We start from the raw sequence: 18,824 nt of genomic DNA on the forward strand, positions 1-18,824 counted from the left end.
CTGGAGCAGTTAAGTTCCATTTCCAATCCCTGAAGTCTTCAGCAATCTTCATAGGCAATTACAGATCGGTGCCATTGTACCAGCTGGCTTCGGGTGCAGTGTCATCTATGTTTAAGTGTTCACAATTTTAGTTCGAGACAGCTGTGTCTACACAATGCCAAATAACCCGTCTGATGGAATTAAGTGGATTTTTTTTTTTTTTTTTTTGGTGTTGACAGACTAGGTATAGATTCAGGAAAACGCTACCTTGCAATTAATTGACTTGGAGTGTTGTCACTTCAAAGGGGCATTTTCCACGCCTGAGCCCAAAGTGTGTTTTAAAACTCATTTACCCACATCCACTCTGCTACTTGGAGTTTCTGCCGTGAAACAGCCACACCCCGCAAACTGGAGCTCCCCAACCTCCTCCTTCCCCACTTCCTGCGACCCTCCCCCGCAAATATTTCCTTTTAAAAATACTCTGCTGAATTTGAGATAAACAACAGACATGACATTTACTTTATTCAGAGTGAAAGATCTTTGGCAAACGCACAAACATCTAAACTGCCACAGATGCTTTTCTTAGCAAAGGGTATGAAGATCTGTATGTGTAAATGAGGTCCTACTTTGGCAAGAATGTTATAGATCCAGGCCTGACAATCTGATTTCTCTTCATCTGGTGACAGTTAGCATTGACTATGTCATTCCTTCTCTACTTTCTTTCGAGAGAGCAAAGCTCTGGGGTGGCTTTCTGCATCTATTGACATTTTCAAACTTGAATCATTCTTCAGCGGAAAATAGCATCTCTTATATACGCTGTTTCAGGAAGGTGACTTATCAACGCCCATGATCCAAACTGCTTAGCGGAGAAATGTTACTTATCAAATAGGTGATGCTCAGGAGGCACAAATTCTCTCCCTGTGAGCAATTAAAGACCTAATCATTTTAATAGGCCACCTTATGAAATAAAATTGCCAAGTTATTTACAAATATTTCAGGACTGAAGATGTTCATGAATATGCAATCACTTTGCACGCCCAAGAAATCTATAGCTCCCATAATGATGTAACCGCCATTAACAGAGTGAGGCGAGCCAAACATGTTTCCCCAGAATATTTAGCAGAATGCACAGTTCAAGAAAAATTCCCCAAATTATCTGATCACCTCACTTCAAATGTTTAGAAGTAAGCAAATTCTACAATAATGATCAAGTGGCAAAAAAAAGATCTTAGGTTGAGTAAAGGATTAATGTAAATAAAATTGGAGCCTCTGTGAAAGATTACCCCAAGAATAAACTCATCTTTGGACAAGAGGCAAAATAAATAATACGGGACACAGCGTGGCTCCACGAACACTCCAGCACACAGACGGCAGGCACCTCTCTCCTACTTACTTAGAAATGAGAGACACAACACTGTCTCCAAGAGCAAACTAACATGATTAATAGTGTAATAGGTTGAGGGCGCCATTTATTATGTGACGACAGTTTACAACTGGCGATTCCCAATAAACTTTTGGTGCCATGATCAAGCATGCGGACTCTAGTTCAAAATAAGAAAAAACACGTCAGCTTTAGAGTCATTTCACTCTGCAAGGTACCAACCACAGTGTTTCAAAGGTCACAGCCCACCTCAAGTCATTAAAAAAATGCTTTGGGGTTAATGCTTTATTGTTTTTTCCCTGCAAAGTGTTCAACTGTTCTATCCAAGCGAATGCCACACATGCCCAGAAGTCGGCTGGCCTGCTCCCCCAAAGGCTGGATGCAGCAGAACCCCAGAGTTCAGGATGATAATCATGGAAATACACGACTCTCTGGTCTCTCCAGTTCGCTTCTTTATTCAAGGAAGTCTAACCACATCCCTCTGGGTTTCCAGGCACCACCAATAATGCCATAAAACTACCAGACTGTCAGACACACACACACACACGCTCCCATCAGCTACCTAGATAATACATGTCTTTCAATCAAGATAAATGAAACTGAGGGGTCGTAAATCTTTTTCCCTCAATATTAAGATGAATACAAGGCTATGGCTCATCAGAAGTCCTCTAGTTTCCCTCTCACATAGTTTTTCTATTACATTTCTCTCAACAGGAGCCAGATAATTACAAAATTATGTAACTAGCAGAAGGCCAAGCAATGCTAACAGCATCATAGACCTGATCTGCTCAATTTTTATCTGGAGAGACCCTGTGTGGTACGAGGACACTCATCTGGAAGATGTCATTTCCACCTGCATCCGCCTGCATTTCATGAACAAACGGAGAGACTCCAGCAGCACTGACTAGGTCCAGGCCCTCCTGGGCCTCTGACATGCATTAACCTGCACTCAGGCCTCCCAACAGCCCTAGGAGATAGGTACTATTTTCATTCTCATCTTACAGTTGAGAACACAAGCTGAGAAAGGTTCACTGCAGCCTGGTGTATGGCAGAGGAAGGCGGGCCACCGAAGAGGTCAAGAGCGCTCCGACTGGGAGAGAACAGGGGCATCGGGGTCAGAGAGAACGGGCAACCGGAACCACGGGGTGACGTGTTTACCGAGCACCTAGGACTCAGCCAGAGATCAGGGAGATGGTGTCTGCCCGAGGGCAGCATTTGTTACGAGGAACGTTAAGTGATGGCAAGAACAGTCTGTAAGTACATGGTGAAGACGTGTCAGAGGGATGGGTGCGATGACTTGGGTGGAAATAAATGTCACTGACACAGCGGTGATGGGGGAGATGCATCAAGAAAAGATGCGCTGGAATCAAAGTACAGATGTTTTCACTGACGACAGGTTGGATGCTAGACTGTGATGTTACGATGAAATGGTCTAATGGTAGGGTCGATAGAAATAAGAAGAAAGCCACCATTTGTTAAGCTTTCACTTGCTGCCAGAGACTGGGCTAAATGCTTTTCCTATGTTCATCTTCACCAGAACCAGGTGAAGAGGACACTGTTATCATCACGGTGCACGTAAGGAAACTGAGGCAAGTTGTCTAGCGGGACACAGTTACTAAGGGGCAGAGCTCAGATTTGAACCCTGTTGTATGAAGCTCAAAGCCTGGTGCCCCGATGCACTGGGACACACTGTCTTCATTCTCAAAGCTGAATTTTAAGGAAATTCCAAGGAATTTTAAGGAAATTTTAAGGAAAACCAAGGAATGAGAGTATCTAGGTGAATCTGATAAACTCTAACTTTATCATTTTGTGCCAATATTTTCACTTAGAGAGTTTTCAGATACCAAAGGTTTAAAGTGGGCAAAAATGGGACAACTACTGTTATCACTAAATCACTCCACTATAAGTGTGTCTGATACAGTCAGTTGAGGATCAGCACTGAGAAGTGGACTTTTTATTAAATCACAGTATTTACACTTTGTTCCAGGATTTTAGCCTTTTGTGGCTGGAATTAAATTCGGCATGGAAGAGGTCTTTTCTTTGGGTCAGTCCACAACAAAACACCCTTATGGACCATTTCTGATGAAGCCCACAGTTAGTCTCTGGTTTGCAGGTACGAAAAGCAGAGCATCGGAAGAGGGTGAACCCCTACGGAGAAGAGAGTATGGAAGTGAGAGATTCCAAGGAGGCAAAGAGCTGGGTAACGTTGACCTCAAATGCAAAACTGCAGGAACTGAAGAAAAATGCACGTGAATATAAAGAAAAGTTGCTTCTGAAATCTGTGGTTACGTCTCTGCTGTACTTGAATCTTCAGGGCCATTGGGGGACATCACCCAGGCTGTGGTCTCTGCTTCTCACCTCCTCACGTATCATGAATTTACTACCCCTTCATCTTCTTCTTCTTCTTCTTCTTTTTTTTTGTGGGGGGAGGTGATTAGGTTTTTATTTATTTTAATGGAGGTCCTGGGGCTTGAACCCAGGACCTCATGTATGCTAAGCATGAGCTCTACCACTTGAGCTACACCCCTCCCCCGCCCCCTCTTCATCTTAAGGAACAACAGATAAATAAATAGGGAAAAACTTAAGCTTCCGTGTCTGCAATGGTTGCTTTGATATTCAAAAAAAAAAAACCAAAAAAAAAAACCCCAAAAAACCCAGCACCGGGGGCTGTCCCTGCACATCAACCACAGGGGGCGCTGGAGAGCCCAGCCCAGCGCACTGCTGGGTGGTAGGGTCTTTTGCCTGTTACTCAGAACTGTGTAGCTGTTCTTATCAGCCACCACTGACAGAGTGCCTCCTGTGCAGCAGGCACCCAGAGGCAGCAGTGTGAGTGGAAAAAGCCAGAGCCAGTCCGCCTGGTGTTACAACTTCGCCTCTCTGTGATTCCCCTTCCTCGTCTCTAAAACGGGAGTAGTAACTACCTACTTCCTAGACCATTATGCAGAGCACACTAGACAACACAAATGCTTATAAGAGTGCACGGCGTCTAGTAAGTGCATAAAACTGTGGTTTACTATGAGGGGCTAATGGCTTTACATCCATGACCCTATGATTCAGGGGCTGTCATTACCCCCATTTTATGGATGGAGAAACTGTGGCTAAGAGAACCAAAGAACTTGGCGAGGGTCTCCTGTCAAGTGGTGGGGCCAGGCTGACCCCAAAGCTGGCTTTTTCCACTTCGTATGACCTCTCTAGACCTTAAATTGAACATACGTGCGTAGAGAGGGCAGAGAACCGGATAATACATTTAAAAGAAACTTCCCAACAACAACAACAAAAAAAGGGCTGAAGCAAATCGCTCTGACTTTAAGGGTAAGCTTCAGTTATTTGGAAAATCCACACTGGTGTTCTGGTCACCTTGATGATGGCGGGTAAATAAAGTTGTCATAGTATTTACCATCCTGCCGAGATGCTTCGCTGTGGGGTTGACTGGCTTAAGGTCTGTTTATGAGCATATCCCTGCTTGCTTACTCTGGCGGTGTGTGGGTACGTATGTAATTACTGTTTCAAGATTCCAGAGGGCCTTACATCACTTACTGCAACCAAGCTCTGTAAAGTTCATTTAAACCTTAGCGGTTCCCTCAACCCCATCCCAAATCCCAACCAAATCTATCTGAGGGCAGGGAGAACATATAAAACCCCAGCACAGTACTTGTGCTCAGACCTAACCTCTAACCCCAAATCCCATGACAGGGCCGTTACCGGGGACTGCTAACCGCCCCTCTAGTGGACAGACCTCAGTGTTGGGAACTCAGTCTCCTTTTTTGTCTGTCCCTTCGGCCTCGCAGAGGCCAAGTTCAGGCCTCTCTCTGGGCTTGATAATACCTGTGTTGACTTAGGAAGGTAATGCACGTAGGAAATAAAAGATTATCCAGATTTTAGTTCCTGAGTTAGGACAGGACAAAGAGATCTTTGTCTCAATCAGACTCTTTGGATGCAAAGAGTGTTGTGGAGATTGGAACATTTTATTTCCTGCCATAAAAAGAAATCTCTTTTCATTTATGAGACAATGAAGTCAATAAAGAAAGGGCTTCATTATCGTCAAAAGACCAATGAATCTCCTTTGGAGATAATCTCTATATAAATAAAATATGCCAAATAGGTTGGTTTAATCCCAAGGGTTTTAAACTGCATGTTTAAAACCCCTTTATATGCTGGCACCCTGCTGAAGCCAGTGACCTTCAAATTATTAAGATGTATTTTAACTGCTGGGAAGGCATGAATAATTTCTGGATTTCCAAGCTACTGGTTAGCGGCAACATTCTGTTTTGTAATGCTCTTATTAGAAAGTTAGATCTTCTAATTTCCAGAGACAAGCATTTATAAGGACATTTGTGTGCGACAATACGCACACTTGGAAAAGCCCCTTCATCATGCTCTGCACACAGGCTAATTTCATGAGCTGAGTTCTGATTTTAAAAAGCTATATACAATGAAAGTCTGAAAGAATAACTAATACAATACAGCAAATATAATTCGTAGATGACATATTGTATGTAATGCTTCTCTAATAATTGTAGCGGAAATACAATGCAAGCTTGCGCATTCAGAAGAATATCCCCAAGAAGGAACTCCTAGATTTTTCAAAGTACTTGTAGATGTTAAGAATAATACAAATCTTGAAGGACAGAAATCTGTGACCACTTCAACATCTTAGAAGATGGAAAGCTTATAAGGGGACTGACAGCTACGTTACTGCATTCAATTATCCTTTATCAGAGTTAACAATGGGAGACCAGTAACCATGGAACATTTGATGAAGGAAAAATCATCAGTGGAAAATATTAAAAGAGTCAAAGACCCTTTCATTCTCCAACGGAAGTCACGATTTGACTCATCTGGAAGAAAATCCCCTCACTTTTTCCACACATCGTACGTCATACGTGGAGCAGGTACCACAATTCAAAATTTACCTAATAAAAGACTTGATGTCATTTCTCTAGAGCTTGGAACGTGACCTCAAGAGCACCTCTCTCCTGCTGGATGGCACTCTCGCGTGACGAGCATTTCCATGCGGCTAACTACACTCAGCCACCACACTGGCTTTGGCGTGTCCACGTTTTACGTAAATGTAGGTGAGACCAGGAAAAAGAGGTCTTCAGTCGTACAAGACTGTTTTGGCCAACTAACCCGGAACACACCGAAGACTGTAAATTCCTACATTCCAAGTCAGCATTAGTAGAACTGCTAACTCAGAATTCCTCAAAAACTCCTATCAACTGCTGTCTCCAAGAGATGGGTATTAAAAGGTCTGCAAAGCCTTCCTTAACCGTTGGCCTATTTTATAACATTTTTTAAAAGTTGGTGTAACTCACTGATTCCACTGATGCTTTCAAGACCAGAGCTGTTTACTCGTGAATTAAGACCACGGCAGAATCACCCAAAAGTTGCTGATTTAGTATCTAAATCTATTCAACATTCAACATGTTTGTGAATTGCTCCCCAAGCCATTTAAATCACATAGACATACTTTTTTGCACAGGGACTGGAGGTACGGGTAGGTTGAGTCTTTTTCTTAGGAAGGAAGAGAATTAAAATGACTAGAAAACAAAGGTAAGAGGAGAGATGTTTTTGATATGGAGGAAGCTTCAACAGAAGAATGATGAAACTCTCTCCAGGAGGATGAAGGAGCATTTGATGGAAAAGCAAGCCATCAGCGCTGATCAAAGAAGGAACAGATACAGAACAACAACAGAAAAAATTAAAGAGAATATTCACATGTATTTGAAAATGCCTTAATTTAATGAAACAAAATCCAAATGAGGAGGCTGAAGCCTTGAGAGATCAGCACTGTCAGAGCAGCGCGCCAAGAGGGGGCACAGCCATTTCTAAGCATTTGTGCTTTGAAGTCACACAAGGGAATTCCAGTGCTGGCTCCACCATTTATCCCTGTAACCTCAGGCAAATTAAATGATGTCTCTCTGAGCCGCAGTTTCTTCATCTGTGAAATGGGGATGTTGACTGCATCTGTTTGCTTAAACTGTAGTGAAAATTAACATAAAGCATGCAGTTTTGATCAATAAATGCTCAATAAATATTAGGTGGTGGTGATGAGGTTTTCTGAAAAAGGTAAAGTGTAAAATCAGTTCTAGGATCAGAGTGTCCTACACATTTTACAGTGATGACCCAGGAGCCCTGCTGTACAACAGTCTGGTACCTGAATTTTTAATCTCACCCTGTTGCCCCCATTTTAAATCCGTACAATGGTTCAGTTTACTAGTTGTTGTCTGAAAATAGCTTTTAAAAAAATAATCAGTGATACCAAATGAGGGGTTCAAGTGAGAAAATAAGCTGATATATCTGGGGCCCAGCAGTCTTGTTTGTTAGGTTTCAAACACAGATAAACTACAAGTGAGATCTCGTGGGCAGAGAAAGTATTCCATATGAGCTCTGTGAATATCCTACTAGCTTTAGAAATAAAAACAATTAGGTAGTCCCTAAGGTGAATCACTCAAAATGATCCCAAGGCGGATTCCATTATAGGAAAGTAAAAAAAAAAAAAAAAAAAAAATCACGATTTCTAAAAAAAATTAGATTGACTTTTCTTACACAAGACATATCGTTATACGGCAGTAGCTGGAAGAAGTCTTCAGGATAAATACAATCACGGATTGTTAAAGCGAAATTACAAAATATTTCACCAATGGAACTGGTAAACAGGACTATGTAGTTTTGTTTAAGACAACTAAGAAACTGTGATCAAGTTGTAAGATTTTTAAAGAAAGGCCATGGCGAGTCCTTCTTCCCAGTTAAGTGAAGGAAGTTTTGGGTCTAGGCGCGCGCCCTCAGTTAAGGCTGCGCTGTCTACAAAAACCTGCGAACACCGTGGAAAAATAGTTTCACGTTGGGTTTCAGCAGGATAAGTCCTTTAACAGCACACTGCATTAAAGCAGCGTGTAAAGTAACTCACGTTTACTAATGTGTTACAACTCGTCAAGGATGCATCTGTTACGCCAGGTGAGGGACAACGGGACACCATGGCTTCCTCCATCAGTGGAGAACGTGAAGACATCTTCCTTCCATGTAATGATACCGCCAGTGGGTAAGAATCAGGAGAAACTCACACTTAAGGAAATGCCTTTGGGTTGTGAGTGTTAAACTTGGTGATTAAATAGGCTGCTGGGAACTGAGGCAGGAAACACGCAAAAGCGTTTCTGCTCTAAGACACCTTCTCAGAGGTGTGGCAAGGCAGGCACGGTTGATGGCACTGTCCGAGGATTCTGGGGAACTCAAAGTCCTGAAGCCCAGGCCAAAAAGCACGTGAGGCCGCTGCATCCAGTGGATGTGGTTTGGTGTTCGGGACAGTCTGAACCTGGGAACCGTGTAAATGCTCTGCTTGGCTGCTGGGATGAACAGTATCATGATTTGGGAAGGAAAGTTTCCACAGCTAACACTTTGGCTTATTTTATGGTTTCCAAAGTGCTTTTACGTGTACTGTCTCATGGGATTGTTAACCCCGCCTCACTTACAAGTAGGGCAGACACCCTGCTAACTTTTCAGATTCTGGAAACTAAGGCTCAGAGAGGCCAAGGCACTGACCAAAGGTTTCATGGTGGAAGCAGGGCGAGGTCCTAGGTTTTCCAATTCCTAATCCAGTGGGGAAAAAAAACCCTAAAAACTAAAAGACAGACCCAGAAGCGTCTCACCATTTAACCTTTTGAAATGGATTTCAACTGCCCCGCTACTCAACAGCTGTCTGTCAGTGGAATCAATTCAGAGGAGAGTGGCTCGCAGGCATTTTCCAGAGGTCAACACAAATTGTAGGGGATGCAAGAGGAGAGTGATTACGTACACGCTGCTGCCCACATCTGGGAAAGTCAACAAAACTTACCCCGTGTGGATGGAGGACTGATTCCTATCTGCCTCCTCTCAAAGGCAAGAGTGCAGTTTCCTTTACTGAGCAGCAAGGGCGGGGGTTAGCAGACAAGAACAAAGGTACCCCCAAACCTGGCCCATCTGTGTGGGAACTGTTCGGCTGCCACAAAATGAGCACCGGTAGGGTACTTGGCCAGAGACTTTTCTGCTACCCCTCTTGTTTCTGTGGGACAGCGGACCAGAATGGAGAGATCGTGGCTAAGTCCAGCCGTGTCTTATGACTTAACATATACAGGCATAAAGGGCCGATTAAGCCCCCCACCATAACCGCACCTGGAGAAGGTTTGCAAACAACAGAAGCACTCCTTGGTACTCAGAGAACGACTACACCTCTAGGCTTCACAGCTGTGGCCTTTTAAGAACCTTAAGGAAGATTTGCTGACATTCATTCCATGCATTCATTCATTCACTCTTTCATTTGTTCCGAGACTTAAAGAATGCCTACCATGTGCTAGGTGTTATTCTAACCACTTGCCTTTAGGAAGCTCTCACTCTACTTGGGGGGAGACCCCAAAGAAGCAAGTAAAATAATAAGGTGCCTTAGATGATGAAGAAAGCCATTCCGGAGAATGAGGTAGGCAAGTGCAATGGGGGACCGTGCTTAATAAAAGGAGTGCCTCTGTTTACAGCAGAGTAACATCCAGAGGATGGGTGTGTGAGATACCTGAAGACAGGTATTTGCAAGTACATAATGCGACCCAGAGGATGAATGTTCGAGTCTGGAAAAAAGGAAGGGGACGCCACATAAAAATGGTGGGAGCCATCTTCAAACCCCTCATGCTTCCCAGCACAGCGAACCCGCTACTGAACTTCTCACGTCTATGACGTTCGCCAGCTACCAGTGTGCGCCACCAGCACCCCCACCCCCGCCCCGGCCGGGACTGAGTGTCTGTACCAAACACAACGGAAATACCAAGCCCAGGGCCCTCGCCCTGGACCTCCACGCAAACAGCCTAAGAACCAACGCTTCCAGCACCGAGGCAAGTATTTTCAGAGTATCTTGAATCTTGGGAAAAAAAACTTTACAAAAAAAAGGATTGCAAATTGCAATTTTTTAAAAAGCAAGCACAAGCTGCCTATGAGAACATTCAGTCCAAGTGGATTGCAAAAATACCAAGTTTTCCCCTTTTTTCTACTGTTCCTTCCCTTCCCTGCGTGTGACTCTATCCTGCAAGAACTCAGGTATTTGCTCCTCTGAAAGATGATTTCATTACGTGGCAGACGTGTAAAGGGTCACAGATTTCATTCAGCTACCCTTAGTTAAGGCTCCCTCAGACCGGGCCAGCTTTAAAAGGCTGTAAAAACAATATTTTGTCACGGCTGTCACATAGCACTGAGGACAAAAGGGACAGACAGTTAGCCCAGTGGAAACAGGGGCGGGGTCTGACTTACCCGGAATTGGAATGATAGGAATACTTTCATTGGGGACCACCCGAGGTGAACTGCTATCTTCCACGTAGAAATGAGCTGTCTGAAAACATTTTCTGTGCAGGAAAGAGAAAAACACGCCAACGGTGAGAGCAGAGAAATAAATACGCTCCGTCTGAGTTCATCATCTTTCAGTTCTTTCACAGACTGTCCCAGCTTTAAATTTCACGCAGCACTGAGTGCAAACCCACGGGCAAGTAACAAGACACAAGCAAGACAATATGCAGCGTATGGGCAGAACCCCAAGGAGCTGGAGATGAGCCACCTTGCGTTACACTCTGCCCACCCTGAGAGTGAAAGGGGAAAGGCTTAGTTAACGAGCCACTCAGACACAGGAAAACTTGGCACGGACTGAGTAAACTGCTAGGATTATCCCACAGTGTTCCTAAATTCGACCTGCTTCACAGAAGAATTTGCTATTCTAAGCTCCCAGCACCAAGTTCAAACCACACCTCGAACCCCCTCAAAGGCGTCCCCCACCAGCCCAGACACACAACAGCACCACGTTGTCAGTGCTTAGCCAGGGTCCCCGGAACCCCAGACGGCTCCTGCAGGGGGTCAGAGGGCCTCCAGGGGCAAGCACTCAACACCCGAGGCCCTGGCCAGACAGCACTGGAGACGAGGACCCGACGCCCTCCAGGGTCATCGGCTTGTGTGGGGGCCTGTTTCGTTTTTACCTGGACTTCAGACAAAGCAGGGAGCACACACTGGTCATCACAGGACAGGCAGTGAACAGAAGAGCCATCGGCAGCTCACTCAGCCTCTCCTACTGATGCTGGCCGGCCCTCGGCTTTCCCGCAGCCACGTCACTGCTCAGTGCGGCCCTAATGAGCTGCCGGAAGCGCCGGCTGAATATTTAATGAGGCTGCTCAGCATGAATGGCTATTGTGACCAGAGCAGGGTCCCTGTTCATCTGGCGGAGGGGCTTCACAATAGCCGGCCCCGCTGCTGGGTCTTTCAGCCAGGCAGGCGGCATCCTCCTGGTGCTCGGTGCTCCTGGGATCCAGCCCGCTCCCCTGGCGTCTCCCACGGAGCCCCATTTATACATTCCAGCCTCGCTTCTTTGGGGGGCCTGATTCCACCCACTGGAGTAAGTCAACTTCTCCTCAGAGCCGTCTTTGCTCATCTGCTCGAGAGCACCCTGGGATGATCCTGCTGGGTGTACCGCGTTTCTAGGAGGGGGGCAGAGGGGTTGGAAAAATCATGGAACTCTAGAGAGTGCAGGGGATCTCGGTGGGAGGGAGGAGGGCTCCAAGTCACCCAGATCATTCCCCCTCAGCTTTACATGGAGCTGCTGTAACCAATCGAGTGTCACAGTGGTAAGTGTTTCCCTTCCAGCGGTGCCTGTGCTCAGGTGGAAAGCAGCTCCAACCAGCTGTACACCGGGCACCGCTCTAGACGCGATTGGCATGGCTGCTCCGTACCATGAGGGGGTCCTGAACACAAATCGCTTCCGCTCCTGGCACATGTCTCATGGGACTGCTCTTGCAGGTCACTGAACAATGATTTTTTTTCCTCTGATACTGCTTGGCATTTGTATAAATAATATAAGTTTTCATCACTCATTGTCTAGCTGCCTGTTCCTAAATGTGGATCGAGCAGTCAGTCAGTCAGTCTGACTTAAGCTATGTGGATATGAAATGCACAAAGTATTTTAGGGCTCTGGTGGCAACAGGATCTTCTACTGAATGTAAAATAACGGAAATCCACGTTAAAAAAAAAAAAACAATCCATGATTTTGATGTCTGATGTAATAGCTCCTTTCGGTTTCTAAGCTGGTCATCAAATGTTCTATTCTTGGGATTCCTCCGCCGACGCCCCTGCCCCCAATTTGCATAATTTCCAGAATGTAACATCAGGATCTGGACTTTCCCAACTGGCTTGAACCCTACCTGCCCAGCGTCACAGCTAAGGGAAATCTGCCTTTGTCAAGGTATTAGACCAGCGAGGTAACTGCAACCCAAAGAGGCACGTTCGACAGTGAAACAAACGGCACGCAACTGACCAGGTCAGACTTTAACGAAATGAAGAAGGAAAAAAAAAAGGGCGCAAAAATAGACGCCCCACAACAACAAAGAAATAACTATTCTATTTTTAAGACCATGATTACCCTACCTACTGAATATTTAAAATACAAGGCATTAGTAAAAAGAACCAGTATTGGCCAAGGTACTGTTAAGTCAGGTGACCTGGATGTGGTAGATTCTTTTTCTGGAACAAGAGAGGCCGACAGTTCACTGGTCTCTTAGTTACATGAAGAGCGAGAGGCGTCAAACCCACGTAAAATCACTGTCCCGTGCCCCACGCGCTGCTGTTTGATGATGGACTTTCTCTGGAGCAAAATGACTCTGGGATTGCCAGAGAAGAGCGTGGCACTGGGGATGCAGGTCAGAACCCTGGGGCTCACAGCTCCCTCCCCCTGCACCTTGATGCAGGTCACGTGGCCTCTCCTCCCACACGGGACTCGGGTGGGCACCTGACCATGGGACTTTGGGGGAAACACCTTCCCTTAAAGGTTTCAATACACCTAGCAGACATTTATTTGGCACCCACTGCACAGCAAGGAGCGTGCAGATAACACATTCTCTACAATTGCCTGGAAGCCTTCAAAACACTTCCTTTAAGGCTGGCCAAGCATTTAATTAAGCCATTTAGAAAGAATTATGTGTGGATGTAATCCACGATCTTTGCAGAAAAACTAGGAAATACAAATGAATAAAAAGGAAAAAATCAATTAAAATTACCCCTATCTTTCTCTTGGTAATCATCACTATTAATATTTTTGGGTATATCCTTCCTCACTTTTCTTCACTGACTGACTATTTCCTGACCACCAACAATGAAGGGCTGGGGGCAGAATGATAAACAAGACTGACCAGGTCTCTGCCCTAAGGGCACTTATGTTGTCTTGGGGAAATCAACAACAAACAAGTGAACAAGTAATAGTAAATAATCTAGAGCTATGAAGAAAATAAAACAGGAGGCGCTGATAACTGATGCAGGAGGTGAAGGCAGGGACCCCCCTGACGAGGCAGCCTCAGGGCTGAGAACCGAGTGAGGAGGACCAGCCACAGGAGGGTGTCTGAGAAGACTATTCTAGACAGATCAAGGAGCTGGTGAAACAGCCTTAGAGCAGAGTCAGTTGACATGTTGCAGGAAGCCAGACTTAAGAGCCGGGAAAGAGGTGGATCCAGAGCCAGGTCATGCCAGACCTGAGGACATAAGCTCCATGGGCGTCTGAGAGCAATGGAGAGCCAACTGAGGGCTTTAATCCGCCGACCTGAACAGCCTCACCGTGTATCGCCGTGAAGCGCTCGTTTCAGCTGCTGTGTGTGGTGTGTGGAGCTCAGAGCAGCAAGAGTGGAGCGAGGAGCCCTGGCAGGGGCTACCGCTGGGAGCTCACCCAAACGCTGACGGCCAAAGACAGTTTCCCTTTGTTTCTAACAAGATGAGATCATCCTGTACGTATCTCCGTGATAACAAATAAGAACTGTCACCTTCACATTAATGTCTGCTTCACCTTCCACTTCATGGATGCACTATGTTGTCAGGTATTTAATTTATTATCCCTTTAACTACTGACTGGGGGTCTACTTTGGACGAGGGACTCATCTAGGTGCGAGGCTGTTGTCACCTTTCCACCACCGCTGACCACACTGAGACAAGCCCTCTTGTGTGCACTTTCTACACTGTGGGTTTAATACTTGAAGCGCCTGGTGCAGAGGCGGATCACAGGACATTTTATTTTACTTACTCATTTCAGAGATGTCTCGAGAGTTTTTTTTTTTTTTTCCCCTTGACCTTCAGCAGGGTCCAGGAATAAAAAAGCAAAGGCAGTGATTTTGGAGAAGAGGAAAAGAAAACACAAGTGTAAATGCCTCTAAATGTCTCCACTGTGATGTGTTCGGAGAGGCAGTGTTGCCTTTAAGTCTGAGCTCAGGAAAATGGAGATAAAGTTTCTGAAAATGCCGGGCTGCATCACCAGGCACGCATTTTTGGTGTTCTGTCTGGGTCCAACCCGCCTGCAGGTTCCTGACTGTCAGATCCCTCCCTGAGTGAAACAGATTCTAGGCTCATCAAGGGCCGTTTTCTGAAATTACCTCTTCAGAGTGAGCATTTGTTTATGCCAGGACCTTAAAAAGGGGAAGCAATGAAGTGGATCATGTTTGGAATAAAAAAACACCTTTACAAGTTTGTAAGTACAAATTATGGTCCAATGGCTTCCTATCATGAACTTTGTTTTCACCTCTTCTGCCTTCCTTTCTTTCTTTCCTTCTTCGCTGCCCCCCCCCCAAACCCCATGTATCTGCTTTAAGGACTCAAAACAGATTTTATTTTTTTCTCCACTGACCCTGACTGGCTTTGTGATGCTCCAAATTAGTTATCTTTTACTTCTCCTCATCTACGTTTCAGGATGTATTTTCCTGACACTTTGAGGTTCCCAGTTTAGGTATTTAGGTCCATCTTAGCTTCAGAGGGTCCTGAAGTCAGACAGTCAGCTCCCCAATCTCTCTCTCTCTCTCTCTTAAACACACACACCCTACATACAACTGAAGTTTCAATCAAATGGTGTTTATCACCTGCCAGCACCTGTCTCCTCCTTGGCTTGGGCAGCTTTTAAAATCCCCGTGCTGGATGAGGCCCACGGCGGGTGATGCCAGCTGAGCAGGTCCAGGGGTGGGCACAGGCCCGGGTGTTCTGGAAAGACCCCCCCCACGCCCTGCCGCGAGCTTCTGTGTGACAGTCTCTGGTGAGGGACCCCTGCCAGAGAAAAACAGTTCCCAAGAATTTCCAGTGGTCTCACTCAGACAGCCCCCAAGAAATCAAACCATCCTGAATGGCAGCCACCTTAAAAATGCCCAGAGAAAACTCCAGAATTTAAAGGGTCCTCAACAACATGGTATTAAGAATTCAAGGATGTTAATGTGCTCATCTAAGAAGCAGAAAGAAAAACCGTGTTGTATGTACTTGAATAAAAAAATGAAAGGTATTCTGCTTTGTTTTCTGTTAGAATCTAAATTCTCAGAAATGGGATGGAATCCTCTCAGCTGGGGCCCAGTGTGCTGCCACTGCACTGAATGAAAGTCTTCTCAGAGCACAGAAAAAAAAAGCCTGATTTCTCAGATGTACGTTTTTCCTCCTTAAAACGACCTTTCAGGCCACCTTTGTGGACTGCTCTGCTTGTCTGTCAGCAGAATAAATTTTAGTTTCCATGAAGGAATTGAAGTTGTCAATATGAACTTCAATACTAAGCAGTTCATGATGCTCTGACGTCCTGAATTCTGAGCATCCTGCCACATGAACAAATTTGAAAACCGCTTCAGTTAAATCTGAAACCCACCCCCATGAAGAAAGTACCAAGGCAGAGTTACATCGCCCGTTCACTGAACACTCCCAGAGGGGAGCAAGAAAGAGACACCCACCCCAGTTTGCATGAGATACTTTTCCTCAGTTCAGCTCGAGGGGGGCATGGACCAGAATGAAAATGAAATGGGAGATGTGAGTCTGCTGGTCCCACTTCTCATGTGCCTCTCACACTGAGTGAGAGCTTACTGCTTCAAAGGGGTGTGTGTTTCATACAACACAGGCCCTGAACACAAGCCAAATGCTCCTGGTTCTTGAGCAAAGATGGTTAGCTATGCGCATCTCACAGTAAGTTCTAAGCAGCAAAATGAAAACAAGCTTTCTGTGTTGCTCTCCATCCATTCACCCCTTTTGAGAAAACCAATGTGGGCTTGTGCATTTTAAGACATCTAAGAAAGGCGTGACTGGAATTAAAGGATAACTTGCCACACCTTCTCCGGCAGCTGGTCAGATCCAAGTGGATCCTGGCGAGCAGTTCCTTGGTCCCAAGACCGCACTCCACAACCTGGGGTCCAGACCCAGCCACTGTCTGAAGGCCTGGTGGCAGGACTGTGCAGCTACGGGTCCGACACCTGGCTTCTAAAAAGCCCACGGACACTTGAAGCTTATGGTCCTGAACAATGGACCTGAGACTGCAATTTCGAAAACTAACTTTCCATCCTTTCGAAGAAGGTAGGTGTTTTGAAGAGAGACTTTCAAAAATCAAAAATTCTCCACTTGAGAAAGCACAGCACATGTCTAAGTACATCTTCTAGCTGGGGTGCCGGAGTACATCTTCTAGACTGAGATCTGTAAGCCATCGACGCCAATTCCCAGAGCTCCCCACCGAAACACACACTCTGTCAGCGCTGGACAGGCTGGTGTGTTTAATTGGCTCTCTTGACTAATGAAATATACGAACACACACACACACACCCTGCAGCTGCTCTGGCTGTGCTTTAGAGCTGTTAATAAATACTCAAGTTACAGAAGCTTCCTTCCTATTCAAACGAAATGACGCAATCTAGGAAGATAAGCAGAACTCACTAGATGCTCCCTCCTTCCCTCCCATTTCTTTCTAGGAATCTGACACATCCTAATGCACAACACCCAGAATGACCGAACTTCCGCAGAAAGGCTTTCCTTTCTGCAGCTCCTGTCTTCCCAGGGACCCGCTCAGAGAACCTCCGACGTGTCCCAACACCTTTCTTACTTCGGTGTCTTTCTGCCCCTCTGACGGGAAGCAGGGAATCATTTAGGCGATGGGTACTTTTCAAAAGCAGAGTGCTGCCCTCCAGTCCAGGGAGACTGACTGTTCTAAGCGTCTGGAATTCCACTCAGCTCCTTTCTGTCTTGGAGCTTTTTTTTTTTATTTTTTTGGACTGAATGTTTTATTTCAACAGACATCCCTGGTTTAAAAAAAAAAAAGTAGGTGGAGGGAGGGGTTCAGCATTTCATCACACTGAACAGGGAACAAAATTCCTGTCCAAGAACTCAGAGCCCCTTCTGAAGCATCACGTGAGTCTTCACTAGCTCCAAGACAGAAAGGAGCTGAATCAATCAATCTTTCTTTCTTTCTTCCTTTTCTTTTCTTTCTTTCTTTCTCCCTTCCTTTCTTTCCTTTCTTCCTTTCTTGTTTCATAGTGGACTTTATCGGGAAAAATTAGCGTAAAAAACATTCAAATTCATGAAGTTTAAATAAGATGGTAAAATTGTACCTTGTAGCCACAGTAATTGCTACAGTGATCACAAAGAAGGTTAACTCTCCTCCAAAGGCCGGCACCCAGGCCTGCGGACAGGAGAGGGGGTCCTGAGGTCTCTAGACACCTGGGTCTGAAACGCACATCTCTTCGGCAAGCTTGAGATGGCGCCCTGGTCCCATCCGCGGTCCTTGGCTTAGAGCAACACCTCCCTCGGCATCACTATGACTGATGGGGCAAGGGCCGGAGCAGGGGCACAACACAATTTCTAGACTCCATTCAGAGAGCCAGGATTACGAAAGAACCAAATATTGATATATGGGGATTAGAAACCAAGTCACTGTCTTTAAATTAAGCTCAATGGTTTCATAATCACATTGGAGTGACAAGGAGTTTGTCAGCGGCGTTCAGCTCAAAATGCTAATTGCAGGCTAGAATGGGCAGTTGGCTGAGCTGCTGCTGAATATTAATTAAGTAATCTTGACTGATTTATATACTGCCCTCATTTAAATTTACCGTGGCATGCCACTAATAATCCCGTTTATTCTCTTGCTGTCAAGTACAGAAATCATGTTAATATTTACTTTTGTAAATGGAGCTGTTGTAGTAAACTGTGTACGAATAAGAGCCACTTATAAATACAAAGTGGGAACACATTCGCATGCCTTCAAGGGAGATGATCGAGGGCTACGTTAAAAAGACACGGATTGATTTATTAGGGGAAAATGTTTCAAGAAATCGAAGTGACAAGGACAACAATAGGAGGAAAAGGCCGTGGGCATCATTGCGCTTTTCCTCAAAGGGGACGGTCTGCTAGCAGTAACTCAGGGGTCCCGGCTTGGAAATGGGCCCGTTGTAAATTCTGAGCTGAGATGTTGCAGATGCAACCACTCACTCGCGGGTCGTTTCCCTGACTGGAGGTTAAATGACTGTTGGTGCAACTCAGTTTATACTTGTGATATCTTTTCAGGACGGGATCTTCCAGAAACAAGAATTCAAAGCTGTGCGTCTCATTTGCATAGTCTCCAAACCATCACAGGGACGTGGGATCAGACAAGTACCCATGTACTTCGGGGATAATTTACATCAGGGCTGTCCCGGAAACCCTGAGACACACG

The 18,824-nt window shown here is 45.4% G+C and overlaps 1 protein-coding gene across 4 annotated transcripts in view; it reads right to left on the reverse strand.

Moving 5' to 3' along the window:
- The window catches only part of PTPRG (protein tyrosine phosphatase receptor type G), a 666,481-nt gene that overhangs the window by 45,810 nt on the left and 601,847 nt on the right, over positions 1 to 18,824 (reverse strand). For all 4 annotated transcript variants that reach the window (XM_064496361.1, XM_031470665.2, XM_010980956.3 and 1 more), the window contains one exon: positions 10,628 to 10,719. In XM_064496361.1, coding sequence (XP_064352431.1) covers positions 10,628 to 10,719 — 92 coding nt within the window. The remainder of the gene's footprint in view (positions 1 to 10,627; positions 10,720 to 18,824) is intronic.

Source organism: Camelus dromedarius, chromosome 17 (genome assembly GCF_036321535.1).
Source record: "Camelus dromedarius isolate mCamDro1 chromosome 17, mCamDro1.pat, whole genome shotgun sequence".
Classification (NCBI taxonomy): domain Eukaryota; kingdom Metazoa; phylum Chordata; class Mammalia; order Artiodactyla; family Camelidae; genus Camelus; species Camelus dromedarius.